The sequence below is a fragment of the Hyaena hyaena genome, unplaced genomic scaffold (assembly GCF_003009895.1).
Source record: "Hyaena hyaena isolate Hyena2069 unplaced genomic scaffold, ASM300989v1 scaffold_1015, whole genome shotgun sequence".
NCBI lineage: Eukaryota > Metazoa > Chordata > Mammalia > Carnivora > Hyaenidae > Hyaena > Hyaena hyaena.
The window spans coordinates 280490-302141 of NW_024081652.1; the positions used below are offsets into that span (position 1 = coordinate 280490).

General features: G+C 35.8%; 1 protein-coding gene and 1 pseudogene across 1 annotated transcript in view; both read left to right on the forward strand.

Moving 5' to 3' along the window:
- Positions 1 to 21652, forward strand: part of CAAP1 (caspase activity and apoptosis inhibitor 1) — a 52673-nt gene that overhangs the window by 16058 nt on the left and 14963 nt on the right. The window contains exon 5 of the mRNA XM_039221807.1: positions 17717 to 17790. Within this exon, the coding sequence (XP_039077738.1) occupies positions 17717 to 17790 (74 nt within the window). The remainder of the gene's footprint in view (positions 1 to 17716; positions 17791 to 21652) is intronic.
- On the forward strand, positions 7741 to 8177 carry LOC120223604 (annotated as a pseudogene).

Genomic DNA, 21652 nt, shown 5'->3' on the forward strand with positions numbered 1-21652 from the left:
TCAGTCCAGCTAAAGTAATCTGTTACTAAAATATATGAAAATTTGGTATTTTATATTAATGGGCAACCTATGTGCTTTTATTACAGTTTTTATTGGAAGCTTCCTAGAATTGTCTAAGAAGCTATAAAGTTACAATTTTCAATATAAGGTGTGTGTGTGTGTGTGTGTATATGTATATGGTATTTAATATGCCCTATGCAAATTAATCTTTTTCTAACTACTAAAAATAACAAGAAGGCAGAAGCAGTAGTTAAGAGGAATTTTTGACAGTGTGCTACTTTGAAACTTGAAATTAATGAGTGTTAACTTGTAACAATTTTTATAGAAATGAGATTTAGGAACTATAAAGATAAAACTTCTATAGTTTCTAACTATTCATTTTCAAAAGGGTGAGGATGGGGTTTTCACTTTAGTTCACCTTAGGTAAGCAAATGAGCAATTTTATATTAACACTCCAAAAACCTCAGCATCTCTAGTTTTGCAGTGTTTTAGAACTGGTAGGTATTGTGACAAGATTTGAAAAGATTACAAATTATGGCAGTCACTTAACAAGAACAATAATTTTAAGTAAATAAAGTAATAGATCCAGAATCAGGGTGCTGTCTTCATTTGGAATGTTCTGGAAAAGAAGTTTTATAGTTAAAATAGCACTAAAAATGAGGATAGGTACTGGTTTGGCCTATGATGGAAGATGATTTTGCTCTAAAGAATATGTTTATATTGGTATTTAAATCTTGAATAGTGCAATAAAATAATCAGGATTGAAGTTTTATATATAAAGAATAAAAATACAAACACCTTAGGGAGATCTTAGCAATGTTTTAGAATTGCTCTTAAATAACTTTTCATGAGGGTTTTTTTTTGTTTTGTTTTGTTTTGTTTTTATTTATTTCTAGGAGAGAGAGAGAGACAGCGTGAGCAGGGGAGAGTCAGAGAGAGAGGGAGTCACAGACCGAAACAGGCTCCAGGCTCTGAGCTGGCAATCAGCACAGAGCCCGACGTGGGGCTCGAACCCACAAACCGCAAGATCATAACCTAAGCGAAAGTCGGACGCTTAACCGACTAAGCCACCCAGGCGCCCCTTCATGAGTTTTAGATTTTTTTTTTTTTTAATGTTTTATTTATTTCTAGGAGAGAGAGAGAGACAGCATGAACAGGGGAGGGTCAGAGAGAGAGGGAGCCACAGACTCTGAAACAGGCTCCAGGCTCTGAGCTGGCAGTCAGCACAGAGCCCGACGCGGGGCTCGAGCCCACGAACCGCGAGATCATGACCTGGGCGAAAGTCGGACGCTTAACCGACTAAGCCACCCGGGCGCCCCAATGAGTTTTAGATTAATGTGTTTTTAATGAGTGGTATTGGGGGAAGATTTGGTGGAAATGAACTAAGTTCCCCTACAGATAATAAATATTATTGAGATAATATACTTCTAGAAGATAAATTAAAAAATCCAACTTCTGAAAATAAAGTATACCGCAAAGTCATTTCTATGAGTGTTATGGAAATATTGTTCCTGGTCACTGCTGCTTTCTTGGCAGAGGACAGGCATACTCTAAATTAGCTATTACTGGATTCCCATTTTGGGTAATTAACTTAAAAAAAAAAAAATAGATTCCTAAATAGGCATTACAAGTTTTAGGTAACACATAAAAATTGCACCATTTTATGTTCACTAGAATATTTAAACTAAAGAATAGTGAACAGGAAATCGTTTTTACAAAGTGAATAATTTTTGGCAGGAAGTATTTTAAATCTCCATATAATCATCGTTTTGCACATCTCAGATGTGAATATATTTATTTAAAATGGAATACATGGTTGGAGGGGTCCCCTGAGTGGCTCAGTCAGTTAAGTGTGTGACTCTTGATTTCAGCTTGGGTCATGGTCTCACAGTTTGTGGGTTTGAGTCCCCACATTGGATTCTGTGCTGATAGCGTGGAGCCTGCTTGGGCTTCTCTCTCTCCCTCTATCTTGCCCCCTTCCCACTTAAAAATATAAACTTTAAAAAATGGAATACATGGGTATTATAAATACAAGTAGTTGAAAAGATCAAGTTGGTGTCATCTACTACTAGTTACTATTTATAATATACTAGATTTTAGTCCATTGTAATAATTATATTTCTTAAATATTTTATAAGTTATTCCACCCTTCAGAATAGGAGTAGCTTACTGTTTGCTGCTGTTAATGGTTACTTGAGGGTTAGGCACTTTAGTGAAGATAGAATGCAAGAAGAGTATAGTGTTTAGAGGTAGGTGAGTTAAATGACTACTTTGCATTAAGATGGTTATTCCTGAAAGTACTGAGCTATTCCTCCGGCTTGGTCAGTTGTCTTATTGAGAGCAACAGCCAGAACTGTGTTGTATGACCACTCTTCTGTTAATGAACCTTGGCAACGATATGTGATAGAACTTTGATGCTGTTAGGGATTAGCAGCTGCTTTAGTTTTCCTATTGAGCTATCCTAACACAGCTACTATTGAGAAAATTTGAAGTGGGATTCATGAGCAAATGGCTAAGGAAGAATTCCTGAGACGTTTTTGCTGCAAAATGGTGATTTTATTATAGCATGGGGACTGGAACTCTTCTGGGATTGTGAATGACTGAAGATATATTTTAAAGTTTGTGGAGGGAGGGGCGCCTGGGTCGCTTAGTCGGTTAAGCGTCCGACTTTCACTTAGGTCATGATCTCGCAGTTCGTGGGTTCGAGCCCCGCATCGGGCTCTGTGCTGACTGCCACCTCAGAGCCTGGAGCCTGTTTCAGCCTGTGACTCCCTCTCTCTCTGACCCTCCCCTGCTCACACTGTCTCTCTCTCTCTCCTAAAAATAAATAAAACATTAAAAAAAAAAATTTAAAGTTTGTGGAGGGAAGGGGGATAGAGATAAAGTAAGTTTCTAAAGAATTTGGAAGCAAGACTTTCAGGACCTTGAGGGGCTAGCTGCTGTTAAGATAAGGTTACCTTTAGTCTTTAATAAAATGTAAACATGAAGGCACGAAGGCAGCCATGAGTTCATTGAGGAAGCTCATGTTGTTCATGTTTCAAGTGTCTATCAGTGGGCTGCAGGCTGTAGGAAATTTAATTTAAACTACATTTCTCTTGCCTTTGTTTCACTTATTGCTTACCACCTTTAGTTTTTAATAAGGGAAAAACATCCACGTCCTTTTTGATGAATTGGAGCTATCCAGTGGGTTCAGCTCATCAAACAGGCAATAGTGTCAGCCAAATGCGAAGTTTTCAATAAATGTCAGTAAAACTGAACTTGTTGGGAATAAAAGAGTCCTCCATAGACTACTGTTACTAAACTTCAGTAGAATAAAGTATTTGAGGGCACCTGGGTGGCTCAGTCAGTTAAGCACCTCACTCTTAATACTGGCTTGGTTCTTGGCTATTGTGGGATTGAGCTCTGCATTGGGTTCTGTGCCCAACAGTGGAGCCTGCTTGGGATTTTCTTTCTACCTTTCCTCTGCTTTCTCTCTCAAAATAAACATTTCAAAAAAAAAAAAAAAAGTTAAAGTATTTGAGTGAAATTTACAGTGCTCTGGAGCACTGGATCAATGAGTAGAGTAATACATAAGTAAGCATTTTAATCAGTGAATAAAAAAAATAGGTCTCAAGTAGAACCAAGACTAGAGCTTTTCGGGAATGATGCACTTCAGTAAATGACCCGTGGTTCATCTGACTCACATAACCCATTTGTGCTGTGTACCAATTACTTATTTGTGTGTTTGTTTAACTCCGTTGTGGAAAATTTTATTGTACAACCAACCTTTTCATACCTATCTAACCCATTTGTCCCCTTCCATATTGTTTTAAAGCCCCTCCTCCCAATTTCTTCCAACTTGATAACTGACAGATATTGACCCAATTACTTCTTTTATGATTGTTTTTTTTTCAAGTTACATAAAACATAGTATAGTCTTGACACCAAGAGTAGAATCCAGTGATTCATCACTTACATATAACACCCAGTGCCCATCTCAACAAGTGCCCTCCTTAATGCCCATCACCCATTACCCACCCCCCACCGCCCCCAACACTCAGTTCTCTGTATTTAAGAATATCTAATGGTTTGTCGCCCTCTCTATTTTTATCTTATTTTTCCTTCCCTTCCCCTCCCCTATGATTATCTGTTAAGTTTCTCAAATTCCATGTATTAGTGAAATCATGTGATGATATCTTTCTTTCTGTGACTGACTTATTTTGCTTAGCACAGTACCCTCCAGTTCCATCCATGTTGTTGCAGGTAGCAAGATCACATTTTTTTCATTGCCAAGTAGTATTCCATTGTGTGTGTATTCCACATCTACTTAATCCACTCATCATTTGATGGACATCGGGCTCTTTGCATAATCTGGCTATTGTTGCTAGTGCTGCTATAAACATGGGGGTACATGTACCCCTTTAAATCAGCACTCCTGTATCTTTTGGATAAATTCCTAGTAGTGCAGTTGCTGTTAACCCAGTTATTTTTAAATGTTAAGTAGATTGGCACTTCGCTAGAATCTCTGGAACACTCTTTAGAATGGGAGGAAGTGAGCTTCTCACAGGTCTCAGATGTGATTTTCATTTGAATTGCAACTTCATTTCCCCATGAAGAACTTTGAGGGACTTGGGAAGCATTGTTTTGTCGTTTAGTAACTTCTCTTTTCACAAAACAAGTATTCTTTGTGTTACAGAAACCTAATTTAAAAAAAAATTTTTTTTTTATGTTTATTTTTGAAAGGGAGAGAGAAAGAGCATGAGCATGGGAGGGATAGAGAGAAAGGGAGACACAGAATCCAAAGTAGGCTCCAGGCTCTGAGCTGTCAGCACAGAGCCCAACGCAGGGCTTGAACTCACCAACGATGAGATCATGCCCTGACCTGAAATAGGACGCCCAACTGAATGAGCCCCCCAGGCACCCCCAGAAACCTAACTTTAAAATTGTATCTATTGTCATTTTTATTGTCTGTCAGTTTACTGTCTCATCTTGTTGCTCGAGGACTTGTTTAAATGTTAGAAGGTATTTTTCTTTTTTCTGCTATTTCCTTATCACTATTTTAAAAAGTTAAGTCCTTTTGAATCACTTAACTGATTCTCTTTATATTAATTGCCCTTTCTAGTTCATTTGAAGAGTAAATTCACTGATGTTCATGGTGTGCTAATCTGGTTGTTAATGACTTTTCTCTAATATCTCTAATATACATGTGAACTTGTCTAATATAGGTGTAAACTTTATACACCATTTGAAGTATTTGCTTACCAAGAATCATTCATGTTTGTTTCCAGTTCAGTTTACTGTAGTTGCCTAATTTAGTTAAACATATAAACAGAGGAAATAATCAATATGAAAAGAATAGTTGATTAAATTGATTGCTTTGAAAAACTCAGTGGAGTTATTAAAAAAGTCAGTTAGCTATGGGATAACAATAAAAGTTTGGGGAATATTGAATAAATATAATATGACTAACATTTTTTTGCAGTCAGATTTTTACAATTTAAGCCAAAAGTAGAAGTAGTTTATGTGACTTGGATGAAACTGACCTGTTTTCCATGAATTCACAATAAATATAAGGCTGTGGCCTGAGATCCAAAGATGGTGAAGCAAGGTGACATTTCTGTTTTATGTTAACCGAAACTGCTTAAATTATATATAACTTTTAAAGATGTTTCCCTATGTTAATACAAGATTTTTTCCAGACAAATAACATTACTTGTCTGAGTTAGAAAAAGGAATTTCATTGTATTAGGTTTGTTTGTTTTTTTTTTTGTTTACTTTTATTATGAAAAGTGTCAAAGGTAAAGAAAAATACAGAGTATAATAGTATAATGACACTCCCATATTCTTATTGGCTAGAATTAGTGATTATAGCAATTTCAGTTTTCCATTTCTGCTTCATCTTTTTTCTTGAAGTTATTTATAAAGTGAATTATAGTAATTCTGAGTATTTGTGTGAATTTCCAGAAAATAAGGACATTTTCCCATATAACCATGTATCTAGTGTCTGTTATTTAAGAGCTTATTTATTTGAATGGTTAATGCATGCATGTAGTACAAAAGTTTTTAAAACATATAGTGAAAATAAATCTTTTTCCTTTTTCCCATTTCCCTTCCTGTAGGAAACCACAGTAAGCCAGGTTCTCATGCATCCTCCCAGAGATATTCCATAGTTGACAAATATATGTGTGTATGTATTTTTTCCTTTCACACATAATGACAGCATATTGTGCAAACTATTCCATACCTTTTCCACTTAATTTTTTTCCATACAGTATTATGTCTTTCCTTGGGTTTTGTTCTACCTAGTACGGATAAGGCTTCCTGCATATACCTGTATACTACTCTTTTGTTGATGTAGCAAAAATTTAACAGTCTGTTGATGGACCTGTAAGTTGTTTACTCTTCTGTTACTAAAAATGATATAAATATTTTCATATATAAGTAATCTTGTTCATTTGTGTTTGTGTATATCATAAATATCTAGAAGTTAATTGTTGAGTCAGATGTTTGCATATTTGAAATTTTAAAAGGTTTTGCCATAATTGACTTATAGAGGTTAAACTGATTTGTACCTCTACATGTGGAGTGTATGTGTAAAACTGGGTGGCTCAGTTGGTTGAGTGTGACTTTGGCTCAGGTCATGATCTCATGGTTCTTGAGTTCAAGCCCCATGTCGGTCTTGCTGTTGTCAGTACATAACCTGCTTGGGATTCTCTTTACTCCTCTTTCTCTGCCCCCTCCCCCCCCCCACATGCTCTCTTTCTCTCTCTCTCTCAAAAATAAAAATTAAAAAAAGCTAGTATCTCCTGGAATTTTAATTTGTATTCTCTTATTATGAACAAAAGTAACCGTTTTTCAGTTTATCATAGAGCTATTGGCGCTTTCTGTGAACTCTGTCATTTATTTATCCTTTGTATGTAGTTGGAGGACTTTGGTCTTTTTTTTTTTTAATATTTTATTTATTTTTAGGGGAGAGAGAGAGAGAGATAGCGTGAGCAGGGGAGGGTCAGAGAGAGAGGGAGTCACAGGCTGAAACAGGCTCCAGGCTCTGAGCTGGGTCAGCACAGAGCCCGACGCGGGGCTCGAACCCACGAACCGCGAGATCATGACCTAAGTGAAAGTCGGACGCTTAACCGACTAAGCCACCCAAGCACCCCATGGACTTTGGTCTTTTTAATATATTGATATAAATATAAAAGATCATATCTTTTAAAATATATTATTGGGTTGCAATTATTTTTTGCTTGTTGCTCTTTTAAAAAATACTTTTAAGGCTTTTATTTTTTTTTTTCATGCATGACTATTTCATGTTTATGTAGTCTAATTTTGTTATTCTGTTTTCTGAGTTTTATATTTAGAAAAGGCCTTCTCTATTCTGAAATTATAAAAAGTATTTTTCATATTTTCTTTTAGTACTTTTTGGATTTTTTAAATGTTTAAATCTTTGATTCATTTGAAATTTATTTTGGTTTAAGTTTTAAGGTAGGGCTCCGAGGTACTCTTTTAATTTTAATTTTGGCATATTTCTCTTTATAACCGTCAAGAATTATCTTAGAATATTGTTTTCACAATTCTTGATTAGACTGTTCTTAATCAGTAAATTTGTTCTGTATATTTATTTCTTTAATTTCCTTTCAATCCCTCCTTTGTTTTCTGTTACAAACTTGTGTGAACCTATACTTCCATCAATTTTTTTAAGTGAATAGCCAAATACATGGCATGGTTTAAAAAATACAAATAGTACCATCTTTCTGTGCTGCCATAATGGTGTACATGAGTGCCTTGGCACATGCTCTCAAGAGCATTGACAATGCCAAAGAACTAAACTAAACAATAAACAGTGCCAAAAAGTGAGGCAGACACCATGTTCTAGGTTCTTACTAGGCTGTGCTCCAAAGTCATGGTCCGTTTTCCAACTGTGATGATGAAGCATGGTTTCATTGGTGAATTTGAAATCATTGATGACAGAGCCGGGGAAATTGTTTGAACATCATGAGCAGGTTAAACAGTTGGGAGTGATCAGCGCCAGATTTGATACATGACTCAGAGATCTAGAAAAATGGCAGAAAAGTTTGTTCCCATCCCACCAGTTTGCTTTCATTGTACTGACAACCTCAGCTGGCATCATAGACCATGAGGAAGCAATGTGAAAACACACCAGAGGGACAATCCTGGGATTCTTTCTTCTGATCGTGTAGTACATATGTGCAAATAAAATGCCTCAGTGGGGAAAATAATTCAGACAGTACGAAATAGTACAAAAAGTCATACAGTTAGAAATGTTTCCTGACTTTTCATTCCCATCCATCTCAGGCCCTTTCTTGCAGATTATGAGTCTTTTGTTGTCTGCTCATGTGTCTTTTCATTGAAATTTTCAACTTTTAAAATAATAATTCCATCTTGATGCTTTAAAAGCTTAAGTTTACCCAATAAGAAAGAAGTATTTTTCTCTGGAGCCTAGAGATTAAGAGTGAAAATTGACTTTATGCTTTGAGATATATATTAGCTGTATGAATATATATATATATGGCTATGGCTACTTGTAATTTTTTAGGTATTACTATTTAGAGAAGTATTTCTGTAGGTAGTAGCATGTCTAAATAAATGCAAAGAGTCAAGGTTCTATAATAAAACTGTTTGCATTTTAAATTTAATTTAAATTTAATAATGCCTGCCAGCATAACTCCACAGCTTGCTGCCTCTCTGATGTTTGGCATGTTACTTAAATCTGGAGAATAGGGGTAATATCGGCACCTCACCTGTAGGATTTTGATGGTGATTAAGTGAGAAAAAGATTGTTAAGGTGCTTAGAATAGTACCTGCCACATGGTAAGCATTGATAAAAACACATTGCTGTATTTGCTTTGGGATTTTTACTCCGAATCTGGAATAATAACTGTTCCTAAAATTCCACTTTATGCTGCTGAATATTGGGGATTTTCCCCACATATTTTGTTTTAATGAAAGCCTGATGAACATGAAATAATTCATTGTGATTTTTAGTGATTATTTTTTACTGTTGCTTTTAAAAAAACTATTTGTTGCTTATAAGTGTCTAAAATTTTCAATTGTTACAAAAAAAAGTTTAAGAGAAACTACTGTATATATATTTTCAAGCATAAAAGGATTTTTCTCATAAATGCGATCAATTTGTTATGTTGAGGTTACTCTTTATAAGCTCAATTGTCTTAGACATATATGAATTATAAAGGACTGACTGTGTTTTCAGGCTGGTAAATGGTAATAAATTGGTTATCTGTATCCCACTTATGTTCTCATATCCTTTATAAATTGCTGTTAGGCTATAATACTTAAGTGTAGACTATTCTACATAATAGGGTAAGTTTATCAGAAATGAAAGGATACGTTTTTCATGAAATCTTCACAGAAAGTATTACTAAGTATTGATGGCATTGTGACCTAATTCTTAAGACTCTACAAAGTTTACAAAATTTACACATCTTACAAGTTTGTACTTGTATTTTTTTTCCTAAATATTTTTAAATGTTTATATTTGAGAGACATGCACGAGCAGGGGTGAGTCAGAGGGATGAAGACAGAATCTGAAGCAGGCTCCAGGCCCTGGGCTGTCAGTACAGAGCGTGAGGCGGGGCTCGAACTCAGGAGTGATGAGATGGAGACCTGAGTTGAAATTGGACTTTTAACTGACTGAGCCACCCAGGTGCCCCCACAAGTTTGTCCCTTTAAATGCACTTACAAAGTGATCTCATGCTAATTCCTTGAAAACAGGAATATTGGGATAAAACAAAAAGAAAAACCTCTTTGATTTCCTTTCGTAACTTTTATGTAGAATATAGCCCCATATTTAGGGAATTGCCTCTTCACAGAAACAGAGTTGTGGGGACAGTTATACTATGATTCCTTAAAGAATCATGGATCAGAAGAAACCTGGAGTTTACTCTGATTCTTTGCATAATATTTGGGGAGAGGAAATGGAGGAAAGATGTAAATTTTGCCATCTTTTGCTGAGGGAGGTTGCTGAGGGACATAGAGCTATGGATTTATTTGCTTTGTGGAAAGGCCCTTTGAGAAAAATTAAGATTGTTTTGCCTCATTTCTTATTTTTTGAAGGTAACAGTTTACTACTATATGATCTAATTTTTTGGAGCCGGCTCTAAGACTTTTGTGGTATTTCAATTTTAAAAAGTTTAAGGTATAATTTAGATACAGTACAATTCACCTTTTTGCTATACAGTTCTGTAAATTTGGACAAATGGATGGTAATTTATCTACCACCATAATCACAATATAGAATAGTTCTGTCACACTAAAAATCTCCTCCAGGCTTCTTTGTAGTCCACTCCCTCCACCCTCAACCTCTGAAAACCACTGATATGATTTCTATCCCTATACCTTTTCTTTTTCTAGAGTGTCATATGGGTGGAATAATACACTTTATTGCCTTTTGAGTCTGGCTTCTTTCACTTAGCATAATGCATTTGAAATTGATTTGTGTTGTGTATGTCAATAGTTCTTCCTTTTTATTGCTAAGTAGTTAGTGCTTTACTGTGTGGGCTTACTATAGTTTTTTAATCTACTCCCATTTGAGGTAATCTTGTAAGCCAAAATAGTGACTCTCCAAAGATGTTTGTATTCTGATCTTCAGAACCTGAGGATATGTTACTTTATTTGACACAAGGGACTTTGCAGATTTGATTTCGGTTAAGGACTTTGAGATGGAAAGACTATCCTGAATTATCCAGGATATCCTGAATTATCCAGGATATCCTAACTTAATTCTATGAGTTCCTAAAAGTTGAAGAGGAAGACAGAAGTGGTCAGAGACATCTAACACGAGACTTCACTAGAATCTGGACATGATCCTCAGCTTGCACCCAGCAAGGAGGCAGGGACTTTGGTACAATATCTGTGAACTGAATTCTGCCAGCAGTCCAAAGGTGCATAAAATGAATTCTCCCCTAGAGCATCCAGAAAGGAATGCAGCATGTGGACACTCTTGATTTTAGTCCAGTGAGACCCATACCAGATTTAGGACCTACAGAACTGTAACATGATGCATATATGTTGTTTTAAACTATCAAGTTTGTGGTAATTTGTTATGACAACAATAGAAAATTAATAAAGTGACATTTGAGTTGTTTACAGTTTATGATGATTTCAAATAAAGCCATTGTAAGTGTTCACATGCAGATTTTCGTATGAACATAGCAATTTTTCATTGTCTTTGGTCAAGTACCTAGGAGTGGGGGTTGCTAGGGCATGTCTGCATTCTTGCTGATATTGTGTATGAGAGTTCCATTTGTCTGCTGTTTTGATTTTAGCCATTTTAATTTATGTGTAGTAGTATGGCATTGTGGTTCCAAATCTGCATTTCCTTAATAACAAATGACATTGAACATAGCTATTACTGTTTATTTGCATCTGTATATCTTCCTTGGTCAAGTGATCATTAATTTTTTAACCAGTTTTTTACATTGAGTTCTTTATTTTTTTATTGTGATTTAAGAGTTTTTTGTTTGTTTTTTGAGAGAGAGAGTGGGAGCAGGGGAGAGGGGTGAAGGGGTGAGCGAAAGATTATCTTAAGCAAGCTCCATGCTCAGCATGGAGCCCGATACGGGGCTCAGTCCCAGGACACTGGATTCATGACCTGAGCTGAAATTAAGAGTTTGCCTCTCAGCTTAAAGAGCCAACCACGTGCCCCTTGAGAGTTCTTTATATACTCTGAATACATGTTCTTTATCAGATATGTGGCTTGAAAATATTTTCTTCCAGTCTTGCTTGTCTTCTCTTCTTTCACCATCTCCTTAGAACAGCAGATTTTTTTTAATTTGCGGGAAATCCAGTTTATCAACTATTTTATATATAAGACCATGTTTTTGGTGAAATCTTTTTTTTTGCTTAACCCAAGGTTACAAAGGATTTTTTTCCTGCATCTTCTTCTAGAGGTTTTATAGGTTTACATTCTTTAGGTTTGTGATCATTTTGAGTTAGTATTTGTATATGTTACAAGATACTTATTGAAAATTGTATCTGGGGATGCCTGGGTATCTCAAGTTGGTAAAGCATCTGACTTCATTTTTTTTTTTAATGTTTTATTTATTTCTGAGAGAGACACAGCGTGAGCAGGGGAGGGTCAGAGAGAGAGAGGGAGACAGAGAATCAGAAGCAGACTCCAGACTCTAAGTTAGTTGTCCGCACAGAGCCCGACGTGAGGCCGGAACCCATGAACCATGAGATCATGACCTGAGCCAAAGTCGGACGCTTAACTGACTGAGCCACCCAGGTGCCCCTAAAGCATCCGACTTCAGCTCAGGTCATGATCTCACTGCTTGTGAGCTCGAGCCCCACATTGGGTTCTGTGCTGACAGCTCAGAGACTGGACCCTGCTTTGGATTCTGTTATTCCGTCTCTCTCTCTGCCCCTCCCCTGCTCATGCTCTGTCTCTCAAAGAGTAAACGCTAAAAAAATCAAAAAAGAAAAAAAATTATATCCGTGTGGATATCCAGTTGTGCCTGCACTGTTCATTCAGTTCCAGTGAATTGCCTTTGCGCTTTTGTTGAAAATTAGTCAACCATGTATATGTGGGTTTATTTCTGGGCTCTCTTTTGTTTCATCAGTACAGATGTTCATCTTTTTTCCAATATCATAGTATCTTCATTGCTGTAGTTTTGTAGTCTTGAAATTTGATAATGTGCATCCTTCAACTTTGTTCTTTTTCAAAGTTGTTTTTGCTACTCTAGTTTCTGTGCCTGTTTCTTATTTTTAATAGTAGGAAGCTCAAGAATGATAGGCCGATAGGCTGGCTTCTTTTAGCCTCTTTTCCTGTTCCCTGAAGTCTGGGCAAAATCCAGTTACACCTTTTGTTATGCCAGTTTGCATACTTTTGCAAATTGGGGAGCTTACTTTTGCCAGAATTGGGAGACACTGGCTTGTTGGTCTGGTTTCTTTACCCTTGAGATGTCTTTCTTTTGTATTTTTAAAAAAATATTTATTTCATTTTGAGAGAGGGAGAGCATGAGTGGGAGAGGGAGGGAGGGAAGGAAGGAGAGAGAGACAGAGGGAGGGAGGGAGAGAGAAATTGAGAGATAGAGACAGAGACACAGAGAGAGAAAGACAATATCCCAAGCAGGCTCCATGCTGTCAGTGCACAGCCCATCCTGGGGCTTGAACCCATGAACCGCGAGATCAGGACTTGAGCCGAAATCAAGAGTGGGACGTTTAACCGACTGACCCACCCAGGCACCCCCTCTGTATTTTTTATTTGGATAGAATTTAAAGACTCTTTCTCTTTAAAAGTACATTTTAAACTTTTAGTAATTCACCCGTATAGTTGTTCTCAAGTTCCACAGATCTCCCCAGTGTATTACTCTGACTTAAAACAAATCCGTTAAGTGTTTAGTTTTAAAAGTTCTTTGTATATTTTGAATATTTGAATATAACCTTTTATTGGATGTCAGTTGCAAATATCTTCTCTTATTCCATAGGTTGCCTTTTAGTCTTGTTGATTGTTTCCTTTGCTGTGCAGAAATCTTTTATTTTGATGCATTCCCAATAGTTTATTTTCTATTTTGTTGTAAAAAAGAAAGGGTCAAGAGTGGAATTGTATTTGAGGTAAAAGAAAGTAAGTTGGACTGATGTTGGTTTGAGGACTTAAACCCCAGAGATGAGTATTAAGGCTCTCATATTTCAAAGCCAGGATTGTAAATTAAGCTGCTTTAAGGAGGAGCACTGCGGATGTGAGAAGGGAATTAGAAAAATAAAAATAGGCTTTTTTCCCCCCTAATGAAAAGGAATACAAAAGTCATCCCAAGATTCTTAACACAAACTGGATTTAGCAGTGTGTCCCCCTCCACCCCCCCACAACCCCCCTTTGTTCTCTCGCCTTCTCTTTCTCTCATGTTGTTATAAAATCCTTATCTAAAGGGTGTGACAGAAATATTTAAAGTCATTTAAATATAAATTGTAATTACTTCAGTTTTCCTAACTTTGACACTTAGTATTTATCTGGGAGTAGACATTTTTTATTTTCATAAAACTAGAAATAAAAAGATATCATAAATCTTTTTGTGTGTGTATCTTGCCTTCCATGCTCTTTGGTAAGGATCTTTAGATTGTATTGGAGAACTCTGAATGTGTATGATAATTTTAGTTGCAAAGCCTATATCTTGGAAAAATGAGCTAGTATATATTTTAAAATTCCAAGCTATTTTCTGGACTATTTTTCAACTTCAGAAACTACTGAGGTAAAAGCATATTGCATTTCATTTTTCAGCCACAAGGTGGTATACTTGTACTGCATCTACTTTCTGAAATTCTGTTTGGTGACTTTCTTCAATAGCATGTTCAAGCCTGACTTAAGATAAAACGGAATGTTATAAAAGTTCACTTTGGGCACTAAAGCAGTTCTTTATGGCAGCAGGTAATCTTTATAGAGGTGTCCAGTTTTATTTGAAGGAGAACCAAGGGACTTTCACAGAGAAAATAAAATAATGCATTGACTAATGCATTTTACTGCATTATTACTCAATTTTTATTTGACAGTAACTTTACAATTATTAAAATGTTATAAGAATAAGAATAGTACAAGAAGCATCCATATATCTTTTACTTAGATTTCCCTGTTTTTAACATTTTATATCATTTACATCCTTTCCTTACGTAGGTGTGTGTCTGTTCTAAAACATTTGAGGCTCTAAGTTACATATATCATGACATTTTACCCCTAAATATTACATTGTGATTTTCATAAGGATATCAATAGTCTGTACATAACCACAATACAGTGCCAACTTCAGTAAATTTAGCATTGATACAGTACTTTTATTCAATAACCATCAGTATTTCAGATTGTCATTTGACTCAGTAATGTCCTTTACAGTGTTTTTGCCCTCCAATTCAGCAGTCTCCAGTGAATTACAACACTTAGTTGTCATGGCTCTTTAGCCTCCTTTAACCTGGAATATTTCCACAACTTTTTTTTTCCTTGTATAACATTGACATTTAACTCCCCACCCACTTTTAATAGAACATAACATAGGTCCATTTTTTTTTAGTATTTACTTATTTATTTACATTTATTTATTTTTTGAGAGACAGAGAGAGACAGAGCACGAGCTGGGAAGGGGCGGGGGGGGGGGGGCCAGGACACAGAGTCCAAAGTGGGCTTTAGGCTCTGAGCTGTCAGCACAGAGCCCAACGCAGGGCTTGAACCCACAATTGTGAGATCATGACCTGAACCAAAGTTGGCTGCTTAACCAACTGAGCCACCCAGGCACCGCGTTTTAGCTTTTATTTATTTATTTTTTACAAATAGTTTATTCTCAAGTTGGTTTCCATATAACACCCAGTGCTTATCCCCACAAGTGCCCTCCTCCGTGCCCATCTCCCCCCTCTCCCCCCCACACACCCATCAGTCCTCAGTTTGTTCTCAACATTCAAGAGTCTCTTATGGTTTGCCTCTCTTCCTCTCCCCCAGTGTTTCCCCCCTTCTTCTCCTCCACGGTCCTCCGTTAAGTTCCTCCTAATCCTCCTATACGTGCAAACATGTGGTATTTGTCCTTCTCTGCCTGACTTATTTCGCTCAGCATAACACCCTCAAGGTCCATCCATGTTGCTACACATGGCCAGATTTCATTGTTTCTCATTCCATCCTATAGATAAACATCTTGATCCATTCGTCCGTTGAGGGACACTTAGGCTCTTTCCATGTTTTAGCTATTGTGGAGAGTGCTGCTATGAACATTGGGATACATGTGCTCCTATACCTCAGCATTTCTGTATCCCTTGGGTAAATTCCTAGCAGTGCTATTGCTGGGTCATAGGGGAGTTCTATTGTTAGTTTCCTGAGGAACCTCCACACTGTTTTCCAGAGGGGCTGCACCAGTTACGTTCCCACCAACAGTGTAGAAGAGTGCCCGTTTCTCCACATCCTCGCCAGCATCTAGAGTCCTCTGATTTGCTCATTTTAGCCACTCTGACTGGCGTGAGGTGGTATCTCAGTGTGGTTTTGATTTGTATTTCCCTGATGAGGAGGGATGCTTGAGCATCGTTTCATGTGTCTGTTGGCCATCTGGCTGTCCTCTTTGGAGAAGTGTCTGTTCGTATCTTCTGCCCATTTCTTCACTGGATTGTTTGTTTTTGGGTGTGGAGTTTGGTGAGTTCCTTATAAATTTTGGATATTAACCCTTTATCTGATATGTCATTTGGAACTATCTTTTCCAACATAGGTCCAATTTGGGTTTGGCTGATGATTTCTTCATTTTATAGCTCATACATTCTCAGCTATAATATTGCATTGGTGATGCATTATGTTTTCGCTCAAGTCATATAGATGTTATGTGTTTAGAAGAAGAATCGAGTGGTACCCATTTAAGGCTGTGTAAGGGCAAATATTTTATGTAAAGAAAGTATATTTCTTTAGATAAATAGATTAATACTCCCAGTAAGTAAAGTCTAATTTGACTGTAAGGCTCAAGGTAGCACATTTTAACTTTCTTCCTTACAAAGCTCTTAATGTGGTGTATTGGCATTTTATCTGTCCCTGGATTACCAAAGATGTTTGTTGATATCTTCCTTGGGATCTGACAGCCATTCTGGGGAAAGAATAAAAACTGAGTAGGTGATAGTAGACATAAAGAGGTATAAAATATATATATCAATCTCAAATCTTTTATACATTATAATTAATATCAGATCCAAGTAATTTTGTAGTCTCTATTTCGCTTTGTGCTTGCATTAGTAAAATTTTTAATGCAAAACACATTAAGTACGAAATATGTTGACTGGAAAGAATGTTGTAAACTTAAAGAAATGATCCTGTCTTTATCCTTTGGTTATTTGAAGGATGTGTTGTTAAGTGGATAGAAATAGTTTCATGAGGGGCACCAAGGTGGCTTAGTAGGTTGAGTGTTGAATTTTGATTTTGGCTCTGTCATGATCTCACAGATCGAGCCCCGTGTCCAGTTCTGCACTGACATCACAAAGCCTGCTTGGGATTCTCCCCACCCCTCACCCCTGCCCTTCCTTCTTTCTTTCTCCCCCATCTCTCTCAAAATAAATAAACTTTATTAAAAAAAAGAAAGTTTTGTGAGTAGGAAAATTCGTATGTTAGTTTATAAAGAAAACAGTCATTTTGAATATTTGCAACTAATTTCTTTTGCTGAAAAGTGTTTGTAATATTAATATCTAGATGGTATAATGCCCTCTAAGAAAGAACATTAGTTTGCAGCTCTGTTAGAGAACATGGTGAATCAGAACTTTTTTATGATCTTATACTTTAATCCATTTACTTTGATTACATATGTATATTATGTATAAAATATGTATTTCCCACATCAGAGAATTTAAGGTATGAAGTTAGATGGATATAAAATAATTTGAATGCCGATGTGCCCATTAAATTTAACAGTTGAACTTGAAAAATTACTGGATTCCTCTTAAGTTTTGATTTCTCCTACCAGCTATCCTGCACGGTATTGGAAGTGAGGAAAGTTACCTCCCATTTTCCTCCAGTTTTGCGCCTTAATTTTACAAAGACATGTACCACGTAAATTGGTAGCGGTTTATAGCTGCTTCTTTTGACACTTGTATAGACATGTTTCTGAGCTTCCAAAATGTACTAAGTGGTGTCCTGGGGACTCAGAAGAATTCTGTGCGTCTTCCCAAGTGTCTGACTTAATTCACGGAGCCTGAGCAGTAAGTGGTGTTTGAGTGAATGGAGTTTTAAAAATTGTTTTTATGTATTTTTATTCCTCAGACAAGACATCTGTGTAGATTCTACGTCAACCATGAGAGAGAACAAACAACCTGAAGGTTTGGAATTAAAACAAGGTATAAACCAAGTATTTAATTTTTATATAACTTTTACCTGAAGATTATAAACATTTTACCAATAATAAATTTTCAGTGTTCCAGCTTGCCCCCATTTTACAGATAGGGGAATAATTTACTTGGTCCAAGATTAAAAGAATAAAGAATATGTCCTTTATTTCATACCAAGATTAAAAGAATAAAGAATATGTCCTTTAGCCATTTGGACTAGTTCTGCCTTAGTGATATATGGTTGCATTGCCACCAGAAGGCTATCTTGAACAGTTTCAATTTAGTAATCTGTACTGTAAATCATTAGCTGCAAGATATTGGAGATACATTAACAGGGTAGCTTTCAGTTATATGTGAGGAAAAAAAGCTTTATGGATAACTTTTTTGTCTTTTCTGCAGAGATACTTCATTATTACTTTCTTCTTTATTTTATATAAATCAGTAGTTTTTGACATTGCCAGCTAGCAGAAGTGAAGTGGTAATTTGTAATTTATTCAAGCCAAGTAGATCAATAGGGCTAGTCTTTTACATGTCTTTTTTTGTTTCTTTTCATCCTCATTAGGAAAATTGAAAGTAAAATGAATTTTTATTAGCTACTCAAAGACCACCTCACATTTTTCCTGTTTCCTGGTATAATTACTACAGAGCAATGACAATCTACTGTAGCCAGAATGATTGTGTTATTTATTATGTAAACAGCTAATATTTGCTTGACTTAGAATAGTGTCTAAAACTTGAATCATAAGAACTTATTGGTAGAGAAAAGTAGGTCATCAATTTGTTTAGGCAAACTTTCTTTTTTTACTTGTGGTCTGTATTACTAAGGCTTAGTTGACACAGTGAAAAAAGTTGGATAACTGATTTTGTGATTCATTCGATTTATATGTAGAGAGAACAAAATCAAGATTTTTCTGTAATTCTAATTTATGTACCTTAAGGTTTTTATAAATACTTTTGACAGTTTCAAGAATTCCATGGTTTTTCAGAAGTCCTGTTGTGTTAGCCTCTTAAGTAGCCAGAAAAAAATTGTATCTTTATACTCTGACTACTTCTGAGCACCCACCACAAACATAAACTCAGATTCAGTGTCGTTTACATTTATTTGTCATATATAAATAAATACTAAGCATGTTATCATTTTCACATAACTCTTGAACCCCATGAGTAATTGAACATCTCTGCTTTTGTTTCTGTCTTTGTTTCTGTTCTTTGCATCTAATGAGCAGGCAGTGTCAAGGGTATGCTTTTAGATCATCTGTGGAGAGAAGAATGTCATGTAATTGACATGGTTGATTCCAGTTCCTAGGGAAAAAGGAATGGACACCTCATTGTACAAATTAGCCATTGCTGCCTTCTTAGGGAAGATGTTTTTTGCTTTCATGTTCAGATACCCGGAGCTCTTTAAACTTGCTTCCCAGTGCTAATAGCCTATTTTGCTGTAATTTTATATGGTAACTTCAGTCATTTAAAAACCAGACATGGAGGCAAAGAGGAAGAGAAAAAGAACTCAGAGTAGTCAGATATCACAAAGCCCAAGTCTTTTATGCTTAGGAGCCTATATAGACCACTCTTAGGTTCTCTCCTGGGCATCAGAAACATCAAGAACACACTGTCATCGGTAAGTGACATCAAGCAGAGGTGAGAAAACATAAGATCAAAGCACAGTAGTACCATCATGCAGTACAGTTCATGTTCATGTTATGACTAAATCTGTAGAAATGGTCAAATTAAGTTGCAATTCTTATTTTAAAGAATACAGGGAAATAATAAGGTCTTTTAGAAAAATGTCTGTAAAGTAGTTAAAATATAAAATGTTTTGTTGCATAATGGAATAAACATAAGTTATCTAGAAGATTGAATTGTGTAGAATATTTTCCAGGGAAATATGAGTATAGCTAAAATCTGAGCCAGATAGTGAGTAACTTGCTTGGAGTTCCCCAGGAAGCTGAGGTTCACCGGGAAATAGAAGTCCTAGTAGTCTGAAGATTGTTGCCTTTTTTCCTAAATGAACCAATGTTGTCTACTTTTAATATTCACAACTTGCAAACTTGATTTAGTATTATCTCCAACTTTTCTTGCATAGCTAGCTGTTCTTGCTCACAGTGAGCTCAATAAAAACAGAATATAATGTGCCTTGTGAAAGTTATTGTCATTTTATTTAATGACTTGACCATTTAAGAAAATTCATTGAAGCTTAGTTAGAACTAAAGTAACCCTTTGTTCAGAAGACCAAAAATATAAAGCAGCATTGAATTTTCTCTTTGCTTTTTTCAAATAAATCAAATTCAAATTTGACCTGTTCATAGTATATGATACTGACATATTAAGTATATTATATCTTCAGTTTTTTCAGGTTCTCAGCTTCTAAAATAGTCAAATATTGAACAGTATTAACTGAATTAGTTAATTGACATTTTTTGGTCTAGTTCTGGTTTCACCCATTTCATTGATAAGAAATAATCATTTCTGAAACTAGCTGTGCTGAAGATGAGTATCTGTGCGCTAACTTTGACCACACTTTCCTGATAGACTAATAACCCAAGATCTGCCTTCACTTTGCAGACATTATTTAAATGTAAATACAGTCTACTGGTTGATTGGTATGCTAATAAAATTGGAACTCTTCTGTTGGGATTAGTTTCTTCACTCATTCAGTTTTAGCAGGAGGGCAGCTGTATAAAAAACATCAGTTATAGTTTTGCTTTTTATCTACAGCACAGCTGTGTTTGTGAATATGAGCAGATATACATGTACAAGCCTGAGATCCTTTATTAATTTCCTGGACCTCTGGGCTTGTATTATTGAAATGGTTTAGCTCACTTTTTAAAATAATAATTATTTATGTAAATTTTCTAAATTGGTCATTTGTTGTAAAAATATTTAAAAATTTAAATTTCAGTTTACAAAAATGAAAACTGCTATTTGTTGGAGGTATTTAAATTGTAGAAAATATTTTTAAAATATCAAATCTCTACTAATATTAGTGAATTCCCTTTTTATATATAGCCATAAATAAATTTGCTTAAGACATTCAGTAATATTAAAATAATGGTCTGTATTTAAATAGTTGCTTTAAACTTTACAACCAAGGGTATATGTAATTTTGCAATTTTTCTCCTTAGTAACTTAAGAATTAAGTTCCTTTCTGTTTCTTCTTGGAAGTGGCCATGAGAAGTTTTTTTAACTATACATGAGAAGTAGCTAATTTCAAATTTGGATACATAGGTTGAAGAGGTGGCGAGGTTTTCAGCACTCGCTTTAAAATATTTGAATATCTGTCAAGTGGAAGAGTGATTGGGTGTGTTCTCTATTGCCTCTGAGAGTAAAAATAAGGCCACTAGGTAGCATTATCATCAGACAGATTTTGGTTCAATTTATTAATCCCTAATCGGAAGTTAATCGTAAAATGAAGTGGGTTGCCTTCTGTATTGCCAAAGGGTGTTTGAACACAGGTTTAAAAAACTGCCACTTGGTGGCTCTGTTGTAGAGCTAATTGAAGCAGTGTGTGTTTGGATGTTTGGCCTTGATTTGAAGTTCCTTTCTAGCTGTCAAATTTTGTAAAGACCAGTGCTGGGTGCAGTGTCTGTACTTGAGAAGAGTGCTTAATAACCGTTTTTTTTTTTTTTTTAGTTGCTTAATGGAAACAGAATAAAATATACAGTGTTTTTCTTTCTTTATATATTTTTTTTATTCTTTTGGAATATCATTCTTCCTTTCTATTAGAGAAAGACACACACAAAATATACAAAATGAATTTTGCTGTAGTGAGGCTCAAATTCTGCCAGTTATTGGTGTGTGTGTCTGTGTGTGTGTGTGTTTAAATAATGTAGTTGCCTCATGCAATTATATTTTGACCTTACAATTCACAAAT